Source organism: Psammomys obesus, unplaced genomic scaffold, assembly GCF_907164565.1.
Source record: "Psammomys obesus unplaced genomic scaffold, mPsaObe1.curated_primary_1811, whole genome shotgun sequence".
Classification (NCBI taxonomy): Eukaryota; Metazoa; Chordata; class Mammalia; order Rodentia; family Muridae; genus Psammomys; species Psammomys obesus.
The window spans coordinates 9,241,077-9,259,120 of NW_026596131.1; the positions used below are offsets into that span (position 1 = coordinate 9,241,077).

At 44.1% G+C, this 18,044-nt stretch overlaps 1 protein-coding gene across 2 annotated transcripts in view; it reads right to left on the bottom strand.

The window, feature by feature from the left end:
* Nucleotides 1-18,021, bottom strand: part of Fam104a (family with sequence similarity 104 member A) — a 21,966-nt gene extending 3,945 nt beyond the window's left edge. The window contains exons 1-2 of one of the 2 annotated variants that reach the window (XM_055592216.1): nucleotides 17,780-18,021; nucleotides 10,726-10,825 (exon numbers count right to left, since the gene is read on the bottom strand). In XM_055592216.1, coding sequence (XP_055448191.1) covers nucleotides 10,726-10,825; nucleotides 17,780-18,000 — 321 coding nt within the window. In that variant the 5' untranslated portion in view covers nucleotides 18,001-18,021. The other variant, XM_055592217.1, reaches the window with a different exon arrangement.
* Between the last annotated feature and the right edge of the window lie 23 nt (nucleotides 18,022-18,044).

Below are 18,044 nucleotides of genomic sequence, written 5' to 3' on the forward strand. Positions count from 1 at the left end.
AGAGGTTCTGAGCACGAAGCATGCTCTGGTCCACCCCAGGGAGTTAGGATCCCAGGGATCTGTGTGTGATAGGGTCTGAAGAGTAAAAAAGAGGCCCACTGAGTAAGTATCCCAGAAGGAGAAAGACGAACATGGTATATACTTGCTTATATAGACCTACAAGATATGATAAACATAATGAAATCTATGCACCTAAAGAAGAAAAAAAAGAAAGCGGATATGGAGTAAGATGATCAATCCTCACCTTGAAAGACAAATGGGATGTGCATTGGACGTATGACAGGAGTCTACTGCAGAAGGCATCTGAAAGACTCTAACTAGTAGTGTTTCAAAACAGATACTAAGACTCATAACCAAACCTTCGGCAAAAGGGGAGTTAGTATGACATGGAAAGGATAGGAGCTCCACAAGGACCAACTATCTGGGCACAGGGGTCTTTTCTGAGACTGACAATCCACCAAGGACCATGTATGGATATAACCTAGAACCTTTGCTCGGATGAAGCCTGTGGTAGCTCAGTAACCAATTGGTTTCCCATAGTAAGGGGAACAGGGACTATTTCTGACAGGAACTCAATGGCAGGCTCTTTGACCTCCCCACCCCCGAAGGGAGGAGCAGTCCTGCTAGGCCACAGAGGGAGACTTTGCAGCCAGTCCTGAAGATTCCTGATAAAACAGGGTCAGATGAATGGGGAGGAGGTCCTCCCCAATCAGTGGACTTGGAAAGGAGCAGGGAGGAGATGAGGGAGGGTGGGACTGGGAGGGAATAAGGGAGTGGGATACAGAGTTAATAAAATGTACTTAATAATAAAAAAAATTAAAAAAAAAAAAAGAGGCCCACTGAGGTTTCCACATAGGCTGAGCAGGAGGTGGGCACAGGGGACTAGAAATGCTGAAGGTGTGTGTCACACCCCAGAGGGGGACCGGAGGGCAGTGCAGGCCCAGCTGACTGAGGACACAGGACACACATGCAAGGGCAGCAGGTATCAGGAAACACTTGCTGGAATATCAACACCACTCTGCACACTCCCTGCAAGTTTCAGCAGAGTCAACAATGAAGCCAAGCAAGGAGAAGAGGAACGGAAGGTTCCTGAGAAAGTACCAAGGGCCGCAGAAAGCAAAGGCAGATTGGGGAGGGAAAGGGGGAGGAGCCTGCAGATAAGACTTGAGAAGAAAGAGAGGAGCAGTAGCAGACCAGAGAAAACATGTTCAGACCATAAGCCTGAGGGTACAAAGGGTGAAAAACCAGCAAAGGCTTCTAGGAGCCTGGCAAGCTGTGTGACAGACAGGAAGAAGGCATGATGCAGAAACTGCAAAGCAGAGAATGAATACTTTAAAGGAGGTCATCACTGTTTCTCAGTCTCACCAGAGATGAAGTGCTGCTCCCCTGGGTAGGCCTGCCTTTAGTTCTATCTTTACCAGGTTGTGACGCCAGCTTAAACAATAACCCCTTTACACCACAGCAAAAGCTAAACCCTCTAAATACTGTTTCTACTCATAGGCTTTAGAAAGCTATCCAAGCAAGCATATTAATTGTGGAGTCACTCTGCTTCATAAAATCAGAACTAAGCCAGGCATGGCAGTACAAGCCTGTAATCCCAACACTCTGAAGATGAAGGTAGGAAGATCTGGAATGTAAGGCCAGCCGGGGACATCTGGGCTATATATATATATATATATATATATATATATATATATATATATATATATTTATATATATATAAATATAAGCCTCTCAGAAACCAAACAAAAACGATTACAGAAGTCAAGCTAAAACAAGGATGGAAGCCTCCTCAACAGCTAGCTCTCTAAAGCTAGCTCTGCTAAAAGGTGCTACGCAGGCTGCCCAGGGAGAACTCTCAGCTGTGGACCCTCGGTGCTATACTACTGACCAGCCAGGCAGGCAAGAAGTACACAGCCAACAGCGCTAAATGAGTAATGAGGAAATCAACCTCTCGGGTTATATGTGAGATCTACTCCAAGGGAAGGATTCAATAGGTACCATAAGCCCCTCCAAATGCTGGAAGCCAGGGACGTCCTAGACCTCGGCAGGAAAGCTAAATAGACATGACATGCCTACCAAACTGCCATCTCCCTCATGCTGTTACAGATTAGTGCATCAGAAGTCTGGTGTAAGTTGTAACTCGTCAAGGAACACAGCCACAGGTGGGCTGTCCAGATCACTGCCTCCTTCATATTGTAAAAGTTGGGAAGGAAATAATGTAGGAGCCAGAGGAAGGGGAATGAGGTAACGTGCTTCAGAACATAGCAGTGCCTGTGCAGTTTTGATCTCACAGGAGCAGTGTTTACTGGTGCAAGACCCGTGCAAGAACAGACCCACCTAGACTGGTGAGATGGCTTAGGGGTGAAGGTACTTTATTGTCATTCCAGACAACCTGAGTTCAATAGCCAGCACCCACATAGTGTAAAGAGAAAACCAACTTTCCATAAGTTGTTCGCTGTTCTGCGCAAGCATAATGCTAAATAAATAAATGTCATTTTTAAAAGTTAAAGATTGAAGATGGGCTGTGATGTATACCTGTAATCCCAGAAGTAGGGAGGCAGAGGCAGATGGATCTCTTTTGAGTTCAAGACTAGCCTGGTCTACAGAGTGAGTTCCAGGACAGCCAGGGCTATACAGAGAACGCCTATCTCAAACAAAACAAAACAAAAAACAAAACAGGTCTAGTGGTACATGCCTTTAATCCCAGGACTCGGGGAGGCAGAGACAGGAGGATACCTCTGAGTTTGAGGCCAGCCTGGTCTACAAAGCACATCCAGGACAGCCAGGGCTGCACAGGGAAACCCTGTCTGTCTTGGAAAAAAAAAAGTTAAAGATTGGGCCTGTCAACATCCTGCCATGGAAAGAAAGGAGCCATGAGCCCCAGGACCTATCTGCAGACAATGGTAGCTGCCGGGAAAGAGGCTCACAAACATTCACCCCTCCCTCAATATCTATAGGTGGCTGCCTGGCGAGGTTCCAACACGTTCTTCTGTGGAGCACCCACCGCAAGAAGCCCATGCTCCATGGGAACTTAACCACACTCCTGCAAGCAATCCTTAGGAAACTCAGGGTCACCAAAAACAGTCAACAACAACAGAAATAATAAATGAATACAGGAAAGTATAAGAGGTTCTGGGTAGAAAGTGGACAGAAAGGGGGATAGGGACAATAAAATACATGTATACATGAAAATGCCATAATGAAGCCTATTATTATGTATAATTAATATATGGTAACTCAAATAATCAGAACCAGAATGTATGTATATATTTATAACCTAGAATATGCTTTCTCCCCTTTATCACAAAAGAAAGGAAGGAAAGAAGGAACGTAGGAAGAAGGAAGGAAAAAATGAGGGAAGGAAGCAAGGAAGGCAGGAAGGAAAAAGGAAGGGTATTTTATGGTTTTGGTTGGTTGGTTTTTTTTTTTAAGATTTATTCATTCATTCTTATTTATTTATTTATTTATTTATTTATTTATTTATTTATTTATTTACTTACTTACTTACTATTTATTTATACAGTATATAGTATTCTGCCTTCATGTGTGCCTGTAAGCCAGAAAGAGGGCACCAGATCACAGTATAGATGGTTGTGAGCCACCATGTGGTTGTTGGGAATTGAACTCAGAACCTTTGGAAGAACAGCAAGTGCTCTTTTAACCTCTGAGCCATCTTTCCAGCCCCTGGTTGGTTTTTATAAACAGGGTCTCACTATGCAGCTCTGGCTGTCCTGGAACTAACTCACTCTGTAGACCAGGCTGGCCTTGAATTCAGAGATCTGCCTTCTTCTACCTCCCGGGTGCTGAGACTAAAAGTGTGTCGCAGTAAGCCCATCTAGAAAAAGCATCTTAATCTTTAAGGCCCTCGTTCCTCTATCTCCACACTCACCAATGCTTACAACAAAAAAAAACTCTCATGTGCAATGTGCTGACACATTCCTGTAATCCCACATCAGAGACGAGAGGCAGGAGGATCTAGGCTATACCAAGACTATCTCCAAAACAAAACAAAACAAAACAAAACAAAACAAAAGGTAATTTTCAAAGTTCCTTTACCACAGAGTTATAAACAACAGCCGTAGTTCCTCACACAAGAGCTACCCAAAACAATTCTGTGTTTTGGCCTGTACCTACTACCCCAAAAAAGATTCAAGATAGAAAAATTGAGGTTTTTAGTTCAGCCTGGTGGCTCACACCTGCAAATCACAGTACTTGGGAGGTAGAGTCAGGATCACCACAAACAAAGTTAAAGGCTAGCCTGAGCTACATAGTGAGTCTAGGCCAGCATGAGTTACTAAGATACTGTCTTAGAAAAACAAAACATGGTGGTAGACACATACAACATATAATAAATGTAATAGAAATGAGTAAAACAGAATAGTAAAGTACACAAAAAAAATCTAAATTAAAAAAAAACAAGCACTTTAATATTAAACATTTTTTAAATTATGCTCAACTTGGAGCTGGTGAAATGGCTCAGCAGTTAAAAGCACTGGTTGCTCTTGCAGAGGACATGGGTTCAGTTCCGAATACCCACACGGTGGCTCATAACCTTCTAAAACTCCAGTTCCAGGGAAATCTACACAAGCACATAGTACACAGAAATACAGACATGCAAACCACTCCTAAATAAAATGAAAATTAAAAGCATCTTTTGTAAGATTATGCTAAGCTACAATGGGGATGCAGCTTAGCACCTGGCACACTCAAGGCTCTAGGTTTAACCCTATAATGTTATTTTGGCTTTTTTTTTTTTTTTCCAGAGCTGAGGACTGAACCCAGGGCCTTGCACCTAGCAAGCACTCTACCACTGAGCTAAATCCCCAACCCTTAACCCTATAATGTAAATGAGGAAATCAATGAGTGAGTGACTACATGAATGAATGAATGAATGAATGAATGAATGAATGAATGAATGCTAGCACATTCCCACTGCAACCCAACAGCTAGTTACAGCAGTGAGTTTACATCCTGACTTTGAAGATCTGTGTACTCCTTGCTTCTGTTATTTTGGGAACCCCTTTATACTCTTACTAAGAACACTCTTGGGGATCAGTATTAGCATCAGAATTCCTCTCTTACTGTAAAGACAAGAAGGCACAGGCTGCTTTTGGGAAGTTACTTATTTCAGCTCTACATCATTTCACCCTATTCCCCAATATCTCACAGTAATGGGGAACACTGGCGAGGGTACTTGTGCACTAAAATGTGCCACTTTCATTCATTCACTCATGTTTATAAGGTTTGTATATACACACTTAAGTACAGGAAGGCAAGTTTGCATAGGAACATCTAGTGTAATGTACAGACACTAATTACACCCAAAATAGATCACTCCTCCTTGTATACAACTACAACTCAAACCAGCAAGACCAGCTCCTGTGAAATAAAACTGCCTTTTTTTCTTAAGTTCTTTTGAGACAGAGGTTTTATACCCTCCCAGGCTGGCTCAGACTTACCAGCCCTGTGGCTGGGTCTCAAACTAATGGCGATCTTCCTGCGTCAGCCTACCAAGTGCTGGGATTACAGACACAGCCACTTTACCTGCCTAATCTAGTCCATTTTTACCAGTCTTATGCTCAAGAAAGAGAATACTGAGCTAAAGAATTAGCTCAGCAGGTAAGGGCACTTGCTACTCTTGCAGAGGACCAAGTTCCCAGCATCTCCATGGCAGCTCCAAACCACTCAAACTCCAAGGAATCCAATGCCTTCTTCTGACCTCCTTGGACATCAGGAACACATGTGATGCACACATACACAGGCAAAACACATACTCATAAAATAAGTACACCTTAAAAGGAAGGAGGAGGAGGAGGAGCATGAGGAGGAGGAGGAGGAGGAGGAGGGGGAAGAGGAGGAGGGGGAGAAGGAGGAAGAGGAGGAGGAGGAGGAGGAGGAGAAGGAAAGAGCCAGGAGCGATGGCACACAGCTATAATTCCAGAACTTGAGGAGGCGGTAGAGGCAGGTGAATCTCTGTGAGTTCGAGGCCAGCCTGGTCTACAGGGCAAGTCCAGGACAGCCAAGGCTACATAGAGAAAAAAAAAGATTGAATGAATGAAAATGAATGAATGAGTGAAAAAAGAATACTGCTGCCTTTATACAGGACTCACAAAAACAAAGACACAAGTTAATAAATCACTTCCTGTCTTGCTCACTAAGAAGAGAGGCATGCCTGGCTTAGGTGCTATCAGGGCTCATTAAGAATGGCTAAAAACCTAATTTTACACTAGCCTATATGTAGTATAGGTACTGGCTATTCTATAGTATACCTTGATTTAAAAACAGTATCAGGGGCTGGATGGCTCAGTTGGTAAAATATCTGCTGTGCAAGTCTAAAGACCTGAGTTTGTATCCCCAGCTCCCACATAAAGACCTGGGCACAGTGGCATGCATCTGTAATCGCAGGGGACTACACTGGGGAGGTGGAGACTCGGAACCTGAGGTTGGCAGTCCAGCCATCTAGCAAATATGGCAAGCTCCAGGCTTGCTGAGATTCTGTCTCAAAAAAGAAGGTGAAGCCAGGCAGGGTGGTGAACACCTTTAATCCCAGCACTCAGGAGGCAGAGGCAGGAGGATTGAGGCCAGCCTGGGCTACAGAGCAAGTTCCAGGACAGCCAGGACCACATAGAGAAACCTGTCTTGAAAAACAACAACAAAAAACAAAACAAGATGATGATGATGATGATGATGAAGATGATGAGGATGCGGAGCACCAGCAAGATGGCTCAGTGGGTAAAGGCACTTGCTGTGTAAGGCTGGCCACCTGAGTTGAGCCCCCAAACCCACATAAAGCTGGAAGGAGAGTCACCACAAAGTTGTCCCCTGACCTACAAATGTAGTGTGACACATATATCATGCATACAAATAATAATAAATTTTTAAATTAACAATAAAGTGGAGAGCAATGGGGAAGCCAACTTCAGCCTCTAGCCTCCATGCACACACACATGATACATACAAGAACATGCCAGGCAGAGGAGAATCCTAAGGCTTGTCGTAAGTCACTGGAGTTAAAATTCAAAGTCCTCGAGTACTAAGTAAGGATTATGAAGGAAAAAAATTAATCTCGTTGCTTTTTTTTTTTTTTTTGTCAACCCTTCACGCTGTCTCCAGCACTACCATATCACAGCATTTACTTGGGAAATTTTCCAGGTGAAGGAATTCTACTTCTGTGACTGAAGAGAAGCCTAGGATCTGGCTGCTCCTGGCTATATTTAGCAAAGCCCATCTGAACTGGCAGCTGTCTTCTGAAAGCAGCTCATACCAATTGGAGGCAAGCAGTTCTAAGGCCAGATTCTCAGCCTCTTCTACATCCTAGCAGCCATGCTATTTTTCTGTGGCCCAATTTCTCCACATGAGTGGAAAGAGACCTACTAAAATGATAGGAAGAAAATGTACACAGAGTAAAGCTTCTCCCTGAAGAGCAAATCTCCATGTCAGACCTCACCAGCCCTTCACTCAGAACATCAAGGCAAGAAGTGTCCACAGCATCTGATTTCCCAGGAGTGGCCAACTACTATATACAGCAGAAGAGTACGTCTTAGAAGTTCATTATAGGTAGTGACTTTAAACAAATCACTCACAAATGAAAACAGAGTACCAGAAAAAGAACTCTAAAATTATTTTAGTATTTCAAAAAACGTTTTGTTTTATATGTTTTGCATGCAGGTATATCTATGTGAGGAAGTCAGATCCCCTATGAGCTGTCATGTGTTACTAGGAATTGAACCCAGGTCCTTTGGAAGAACAGCCAATGTACTTAACTGCTGAGCCATCTCTCCAGCCCCAAGAAATGAGTCCTTATCTTACTCTAAAAAAAAAAAAAAAAAAAGAAAAAAAAATGCAGGGGCTAGAGAGATGGCTCAGAAGCTAAGAGCACTGGCTGCTCTTCCATAGGTCCTGAGTTCAAATTCCAGCAGGCACATGGTAGCTCACAACCATCTACAATGATATCTTGTGCCCTCTTCTGGTGTGCAGACATATATGCAGGCAGAACACACTGTACATGATTGGTTGATAGATAGACAGACAGACAGACAGACAGACAGACAGATAGATAGATAGATAGATAGATAGATAGACAGATCTTTAAAATAAATACAATTGTCGGCCAGCCTCTCAATTAAAAGTTAACACTTTTACTGAGTCAGTAGTTTATTATATCAACTAACAATATTAATAATTTATTTTCTTTTATATACAATTATGAGGGAAAAAAAATCCCAATGTCTCCAAAGCTGTCTTTGTGCTACAAACAGAAGAACCTCTCCCAATGGGAAGTCAGTCACTGGGGCTTTGCTTACCATTTCAGTAGACCTTGGCCTTCTACCTCTCTAGGTCACCTGCTGTTCACTCATTACCTTACCACAGAACAAGCTCAGCACGGCAGCCTGTGCCCATCAAACAACACTGAAAGGAATGGTTAGGATACCAAGATGGGTGACCTGCCAGTGGGTTTAGACAAAGGCTGTCACAGCAGCCTTAAGCTTTTCTGAGAACCAGCTAACCCACACTTCAGACTGTTTATTCCAGACTGGCTCAATAGCAGAACTTGTTTGGGCAAGTAAGAAAAAGATATGTGATCCAAAGGTTAAGTCAAAAGTCAACATTTTCTTCTGGAAACCAATGCATAGATGGTAGAAACTGAGTCAAGGGTATCTTCTAGAAACTACAATTAAAACAATATAGACTACTTGGACATGGTGGTACTCCCCTTTAATTCCAGTGCCCAAGAGGCAGAGACACATGGGTCTGTGTGAGTTCAAGGACACCCTGGTCTACAAAGCAAGTTCCAAGACAGCCAGAGCTGTTACAAAGAGAAACCCTATCTCAGAAAAAAAAAAAAAAAAAAAAAAAAAAAAACCCAAAGTGAAATAAACAAGATAGCCTGGTGGTGCACTTTTAATCCCAGTACTTGGGAGGCAAAGACAGGTAGATCTTCAAGTTCAAAGTCAGCCTGGTCTGCACAGCAAGTTTCAGGCTAACAAGAACTACATAAGAGAGACCCTGTGTGAGAGTAGCCCCCCCTCCACAAAAAAGCAGAAACAATCAAACAAACAAACAAACAAAAAAAAAACCCTAATACTAAAATACATGTTTTAAATAAGAAATCAGAGGTGCCTGAGACACATTCCAGCAGTTGGAGGTGCTTATTGCTTTCAAAGGACCCAGGGTTTGGTTCCCAGAATCAAGGTCAGGTAAGCTCACAAGCACTTATATTGAGTTCTAGGGAGCTGGTTCAATCTGGCCTCTCCATGCACTTCTAAGCCTGTGACATACATAAACTCAACTAGGCACACATACATATGCATAAGTAAAAAAAAAAAATTGAAAAAAAGAAGACAAACCAGATCGCCCAAGTCTGACAACTGATTTGATTCTCAAGTCCCACTCAGTGGAAGGAGAAAACCAATACCTCTATGCAGATTGTCCTGGGCTCTCCACAGTGGCCACCCCAGGACACACACACACAAATGATGGTAAGTAAATTTAAATTTTTTAATTTTTAAAGGAAAACAGAAGTTTTCAAGTTAAGGGGGGGGAATAAGACATTTTTTTATCCTGTTCTCAAGCATCAAAGGCACAGACAGCATAGTCAAAAGTCTGTGGCTATTAGTGTTTTAACCCTAAGATGCTTGCAGCATCTCTAAGCTCTGGTTTCCTTCAGCCCTGGGATTCCTCAATCATCCCATTAAAAAAACCTGAACTACTTTTTGGCTATTTCTTTTAAAAAACAAAAAGAGCAGACTACGATTTTTAGAAGTGGGAGATGCTATCAGAACCAAGTCTACATGTGGCAGGAAGACACCCTAGACTTGTTCATTAACTGGCCCTGAAACATGAAGGTCCCCTTCAGAGTGACTTTGGATTGGTGGTACAGAGTCTAGATGCAAGGCAAATCTTACTGGTGAGAACCAAATACAGCAGAATTTATTTTCATGTGTGTGTAAGGACCCAGCCATCTGTCACTACAGCATGAAACTGCTGGGGGCCAGGATGCGCAGGTAACACAATTCACCCTCAGCACTTCAACCTTTGGTTCTGTCCCCAGCTTACTGACTGCCAACTACACAGACAAGCCCCCCAAAAGAGCACTCTTCCTGGAAAACAAAAATTGCAAAGAACTCTGTTCCCCACCTGTCTCATTCTGCCTTCCCAACTTTTTGGAAGAACACGTCCTAGAACACACTGAGGAATAAAAACCCTCATAAAGGGATCTCTGTATACACTGTACACACTCTGCTGAGTACAAGCAATAAATATGTCTCCCTTAGAGACAATCATAGTTCTCACAGTTCATAAACCATCAGGAAATGTAAAACTAGAAGATTCCAAGATGGGTGTCCCATAAATGGTGTGTGTAAACATGTACACTTTGCTTGCCTGGCAGAACAGTGCCTACCTTCCTCTAAGAGGCTTTAATTCAAAAGCAGAATTAAAGACTTGCTGTGCCAGCACTTACCCACAACCCACAACTCGGCACTAAGGAGGGAGAACAGCCACAAACTTGAGGCCAACCAGGTTACACACTGAGTTCCTGGCCAGCCAGAATTGCTCATTAAAACTCTGCCTCAAAATAATGAGGCAGAAAGTAAGCAAGTAAGGTGGAGACTACCACTATCAAGGAAGGTGAGATATTCTTTGAACAAACAAACTCCATTTATGTCCATTTATGCAAAGGACACCAGGTCGTACAACCCAGTCTGAGGCCACTCTACCTACCTCTGTGTCCCAGGAGTCCTGGAAGATGGGGTTCCTACTGCTCCTTTTGGTCTGGGGAGGAGGGTGGTGGTCATCGTCATTGCCATTTCTTCTCCTTTTCCTGAAATTTAATCACAAAGAGAAAAAAGAACCAGCTATGGAGCCTGCAGACATTTCAATTATAAGCCAAAACAACATAGAAAAGTTAATCCATCACAACATTCCAATAGGAGAAACTATGAGTATAGCAGCATGGGCACCAAGCAGAGACAGTCAGTCAGGCCAAGCGTAACAGGGAAAGGCTATTTTCCGAACGCCTGCTGGGAACAGAGTAACAGGAGGAGGGCAACGATGAAGCTTCCCAACTCAGTTTCCACTTGCCATATCCCCTGAAATTATAATTCCAAATTCCCTACCCTACTCCCAGGCCCACGGAGTACTGCCCTAAAATATAAAATACACACAAGATGGCGCCGCAAAGGAAAACGCAGGTTGGTGAGAGGGTAACTAATGCCCTGCTTGGTAGCAGGATAGAGGGTGGTGCGTACTGCTTTTCTGAGCCATCCTTGGAAAGCTCAGGCTACAAAACTAGCGCTGTCAGAGCACTGCACTGAGTTGCCACTGAGCGACGGTACAAACTGGTTAGAACTGCCAGGTTAAAAGGGGAAAAACAAATCTAGCAAGTGTTCTCACTATGACAGGGAGTATTTATTTAGCCTATCTACAAGAACTAGATGCTATCAGAAGGATTCTTAAACTCAAACTAGAAAAACAGGAATAAATGAAAGGAGGAATAGCTGCTTCTAAGACCAACTGCTTGGAATACCCTGCCTAATATGCCACCACTAATGTGGCCATTTAAAGTAAACCAAAATTTAAAATCCATATCCTGCTTATACTTTTAATCCCAGAACTCAGGAAGTAGAGAGGCAGGGGGATCACTGCCAGTTCAAGGCCTGTTCTGTACAGTGAGTTCTGAGCCACCAAGGGTAAGACTGTCTCAAAAAAGCAAAATTAATTAATTTACAGTTACTGCCAGGCATAGTGGCTATACCTACAATTGCAAGGAGCTGAGGCAGAAGAAGCATTGCACGCACATTTGAGGCCAGCCTGGGCTACCCCAAATTTCAGACAGCATGAAACCTTATCTCATTATGCTTAACAGCACAGCCCCTTCACTACAGTGCTCTACGTAAGTAACCATATATAGCTTTGACCCAGCAGTATGCCAGGCTAACTACCGATATATGCAGAGAATGGCAAATGGACGAGCAGTGCCCACCCACAAGACCAGCCAGTACCTCTTCAGGTTACTTCACGAAGCTAGCCCAGATGCTGCTACCTCCCAGCCAAATCACTCTACTGCGACCAAGTACTCACTGGACCACTCAGGATGCCAGGCCTCACCCATCACAAGATCTGCCTAGGACTAGCCCCTCACTGCTCCTACAGCACCCTTCAGTACTGAGGCCAGCTTCCTCACATGTCATGCATGTCGACCCAACGTGCTATGGCACACTCACAAGAGGCTGGCTGCGAGTCCTGCGGCTACTGCTGCCATAGCCACTCCCAATTTCAGCATGCCCAGCACAAATATACTGTGGAAGTCTGTAATCCCAAACCTCCTCACGCACAACCACATAGGGTCCCCTTACTGTTTCTATGTAGGACGTATCCCTCTGACAGCAAAAGAAAATGCTGAAGCAACGCAGCCTATTCATAGTACCAAATTCATGGGCATGCTGAGACTGAGCACTCAGAACACCTTCACAGGCCTGAGTTTCCAGTTCTCTGCCTTAAGGCTGAGAAAACTAGCTGTGCTGCTGTAGAGGCGGCCCAGAAAGCAATCAATGGCACTGCTGGGATGACAGCCCTTTAAAACTCATCTGGGGGCTGGTCAGATGGCTCAGCAGGTAAAGGCGCTTGCTACCGAGCCTGACAACCTGCATTCTAACTCTGGTCCCACATGGCAGGAGAACACTCTTACAAGTTGCTCTCTGACCTCCACAAACACTCACATCTACACACATACAATAATTAAATATACTTTCAAAATCAACAGTGAATTGGTCAGAGACCACAGAAACTCCTGCTTCACTGAAAAAAAAAAATCGTTAATATAAATTTTATAGAAAATGCTGTAAAATATAAATTTTAAAAGGACTTTTTTTTTTTTTTTTTTTTTTTTTGAGAAAGGATCTATGTAGCCCTGGCTGTTCCTATGTAGACTCACTATGTAGACCAGGCTGGCCACAGAGATCCACCTGCCCCTGCTTCCAAATATGCAGAGATATATGCTAGAATTAAAGGACATTTTGAACCTTATATATTTAAAAATAAAAACCTGTGTAGTAAACACTGCCAGTCCTAAGCTGTTTTACTTAAAACAACAAACAAAATATGAAACTAACAAAATAAAAAAATAAAATAAAATAAACAACCAAATAACTGCTTTTGGACCCTAGGAAAAAAGTTCAGCAAAGAATAAAACTTCAAAGATTCTGCAGGTCCGCACTTCTTTACTGTGGGATAGATTACCATATCAGCTTTGCTGGGTTAACTTTTTTAGATTTATCTCATATGTATTAGTGTTTTGCCTACATGTCCATGTCAGACTAGGGCAATGGATCCCTTGGAGCTGGAGTTACAAATAATTGTCATGTTGGTGCTGGGAACTGACTCCAGGTCCAGCTAAGCAATCAGTGCTCTCAACTGCTAGGCCAGTACTCCAGCCCTCAGCTCTGTTCTAAGTAACTGAACTGATAACTGAGTAAGGAAAGTTTTGGATTATCAAAACCTTGCTTTAATAAAAAAAAAACTCTTTAAGCAGTTAAAACCAAAACAAAACAAACAAAACAGTTCTACTGGGCAGCACTAACAGAGCTCCATACCTCCAAAGGTGGATCAGTTACACTGAAAATGCTTTCAAAGTCAAATCTCTAATAAAAAGATAAAAGTGATAGAGCCTGATGGGGCACTCACCTTTAACCCCAATACTTAGGAGGCAAAGGCAGAAGGATCTCTTTGAGCTTGAGGTCAGACTGGTCTACAGGTCTACATAGAGAGTTCCAGGACAACCAAGACTACACACAGACAGTTACAAAGAGAGAGAGACAGGAGAAGAGGAGAGGAGGGAAGGAAGGAAGGAAGGAAGGAAGGAAGGAGGGAGGGAGGGGGAGAGGAAGAGAGAAGAAAAAAAGCTGGGAGGTTTGGTTTTGTTTTTTATAAGTATCTACACTCTCTGAGCCAGCTCACCAGCCACAAGCAGGACTCCTGCAAAAGAGTTTATTTAGGGTTCCAAGTCCTCCGAGGGTGGGTGAGTGTGTGTGTGAGTGTGTGTATTTGTAAGAAAGAGGGAGAGAGACAGACAGTGAGCCAGACACAGGATGAGTCAATGAGTTAAAGAGGAAACAGACCCCCCCTCTTTAAGATGGTTTATTTATTTTTATTTTATATGCACTGGTGTTTTCCCTGCACAATGTCTATTTGAGTGTCAGATCCCTGGAACTGGTGTTAAAGACAAGTCCAGGAGTTCTGAGTAACTGGAGACCACACAATTTATCTCACATAGCAATGGCATAAGATTTTCTTTCTACATCTTACCTTTCTCCCAGAAGACCATCTAGCACTTGTACAATATTCTTTTTTTTTTTTTAAGATTTACCCTGCCTTCATATGTGTCTGCACAGCAGAAGAGGGCACCAGACCTCACTATAGATGGCTATGAGCTACCATGGGGTTTCTGGGAATTGAACTCAGGACCTTTGGAACAACAGCCATCTTTCCAAGGCCACACAATATCCTTGAACTATTTCAAAATTAAAAATAAGACAAAAACCAGATTTTTTAGTTTGGCATAGTTTTTTCGGGCATGTCTTGTTTTATTTGTAATGCTTGGGTTGAACCCAGAGCCTTGTACATACTAGATCCTAAGGGCTCTACCGAGCCACAACCCTAAACAAAGCAAGTTTTAATAATCATTAAGTGAGTACGCTATTATAAATCAAAACTGGGCATACCTTTGATCCCAGCATCCAGGAGACAGAGACAAACAGACCTGTATGAGCTTGAGTCCAGCCCAGTCTATAACAGAGAGCTCCATGACAGCCAGGGCTATATAGTGGGGACCTGTCTAAAAAACAACTAGCTAAACAAACAAACAACTTAGTATATAAATTTAAACCAAGAAGCTTCTGCTTTCATTCCGATATAGGCAATTTACATGGGAAAGTGCTATGTCGGTAAAGCAATGTCTGCCGGGAGCCAGGCGACACTCAAAGAGAAGCTCACAGTGGCGGCAGACTGGTCCTCAACTTTTATTTTATCAGTATGCCAACAGCTGGTTATGCTTGGGGCTGCTGAGTCATTCCCACCAAACTTTATGAGCCTGACCAAAAATTGCCATTTCCTCATGGGCAACAGGGCATGTTTCCTCCCAGTAACAAGAGCAAAGGGGCTGTTCTAAAATTCCCATCTACCTCTGGGGAAGTCATGTGTCTGTCAGTTTCTCAAGGTAGAAGCACCATCTCTCAGGCCTGTGAACTGTCCTCTCCTTTGGGTGGTAATGAGCTAAAAATGAACTCTACCTATTCTCCATTTTCCTTGTTCTTGGCTTTTATTAGATGCCACCTTGGCAACACTCACCTTTCAATACCCTTATTTATAACTGACACCACCACTGATTTACAGTTGGTCTACTGTATTTTTCCAGGCACTTCCTTTCCACCTAGGTAAAGATAATTGCTGGGCATCTATTACTCCCAAAGACGGCTGACTCCATCACATTTCATGTTTCACTGCTCTCTTATCTTCCTGGTCCTCTTCAAAAACCTGGGCAGATGTCATCATAGAGTACAGAAACTGCTTTTCAAAGTAAAAATTTTTTACATTTATTTTAAGACAAGGTCTCACTATGTAGCCTGGCTGGCCTGGAACTTGCTATATAAAGCAAGTTGGCCTCAAACTCAGATCTTCTAAAGACAAATGCAACCACCCTCTCAACTGTTTCTTTAAAAGTGAAAGAGCTCTTGCTTCTTACTATAGGGTTCTCTTTCCCCCCCAATTCATATGCAAACTTCAGGGATCTGTGATAAAGCAGACTTCCTGACCACACACTGCTCAACCTTCATCTTATAATTGACGGATCAGATTCAGAAGCATTAACTGACTTGGAGATATTAAGACACTGAAACTGGCCAAGAAAGGTCTGTTCTCTAACCAACGGCTTATTTAAAGAAGACACCAGAAGATAGTAACCCACTAAGATCGTTGTGGATGTATTAGATAAAAAAAATCTACAATCAGTACAAACTCGGATTACTAGCTACAGCATTAGATTAAAAAAACAAAAAACAAAAAACTGTTCTTGAGAGAAAATGCTGAGGCCTGTCAGATAAGCGAGAAATTCCAAGAGAATCCAAAAAACGTCAGTCATCTCAGGCTTGCTGTATCTAAAGGTCCCAATCCCAGCACTAATGGTGTGACTGTAATTGGGGCCATTTTTGCAACTTGACTTAAAGCTTTCAATGTTTCTTATTAACTGGCCAGATTATGGCTTCATGCTATCTGTACAATCAGTAAGCTTAAACCTTTTGATACTACATTAATGCCACATCAGATTATAATTTTGGCAGGCACCTTATAATTTCCAATTCAGTTTGACCATCTTGAATCAAGTATAGGCTTTCTGCCACAATTACTATATAACCAAAATCAGTAATTCAATTCAGTCTAGGGGCCTACAAATTTTTAATACTGGATCAAATAACCTCAGGACGTTGCCTATGAAATAACTGTTTCAAGGAAGCCGGTGTGGTAGCGCACACCCTTAATCCCAGCGTTCAGAATTACATTCACAACCAAGAACGAAAGAAATAAGATCCAGGGGCTGAGAGATGGCCCAGCCACTGGGGGTCCTTGTTCTTGGAGGGGGCTGGGGTTTGGTTCCCAGCATCCACAGGGTGGGTGACATCCATCTGTAACTCCAGTTCTAGGAGATCCGATGCCCTCTTCGGGCCCCCATGGACAGCAGGCAGGCACGGAGTGTATGTACATACACACTCATGCAGACAAAACGCTCATAAACATAAAACAAAAATAAAATATTTTATGAAAAAAATAAAAAAGCAATCCTACAATCCACTTTCTTTACGCCTGAGACTACTATGGAATAAAGTGAACCTGGATAGGCTTAAATAAACGAAACAACTTGATGATGATCAGGCTCCACAAGTTAGCAGACTTTCTAGTAAGAAATAAAACAGGTCCTCTTCATTCCGAGGCAACCCAACATACTACTTAGCACCTTCTTGAAGACGAAAATGAGAAGGAGAAAAGAAACCTCATCTGGATTGGGCCTAAAGTCCTCAGAGGCGGCCTGGGGCCGGAGGCCAGACTCAATGGGGTAGGTAAGCGGGCATAACTCGCAATGTTATCCGCCTCCCGCCTCCCGGCCAAACGGCTCCTCATCCAAACAGTTTAGAATCCTGCCTGTTAATGCTACAACCGCGAGTGGGTGGGTCACAACCCGCCCGGGTCCATCTGCCCTTCTGGCTTTACAACAGATCAGGACACAGCGCTGCAGTCTGCCCTAAGCCCTCCCAACTGCAGGGTTAAGCCCAACCCCCGCCTTTCTCCTGACCTTGGGGCGCCAGAAGCTCCCCGCCCCCGAGGCGTCCCAGCCCCTCTCCGAGGCGCCCTGAGGGGCTGCCTCTCCAAGATCGGCTATTCCCACCTCCTCAACTCCCCCGCCGAAACTGAGGGACACGAGAGCTTTAGGACGACCGTCTGCCTCGCAGGACTGAACAAAACCTCAACCCACAGTGGAAAGGGCAGAAGCCGAAGAAAAGAAGAAAAAGAGAGAGAAGGGGTAGCCCTGGATTCCAGAGAGTCACCTCTCCGGCTACCCACAGGGTCCAGGTGTCAGAGGCCGAGCAACCTTCTCCCCGCCTCGTCCCCGGACCGCAGAGCAGCGCAGAGCAGAGCCTCGCACCACCCGGGCTTCGTGTGCCCCTCGGCTCCATCGCGCACATCCTCGGCCGAGGGGCTGCCGAGAAAAGTGGGTCCCTCCTCTCACCTGGGGCGGAGGCGCTCGCTCATGGCAGCTGGTGAAGGCGAGCGACGCGGCGCCGCCCCGCGCCGACAGCGAACAGAGGGAGTTGTGTTCCGGCGACCGCCACGCCCACCCCCACGGGCCTGGGCTCTGGCCGCCGCGCGGGTGGAGGCTGCGGGCGGCGAGTACCCCTCGGTCCGATCCGCGCCACAGCCACTTCCGGCGTCCCCTCCGCGCCCCCCCATGTCGCAGGCGCCGTAGTACCGTCCTGTGCGGCTGCGCAGTGGCG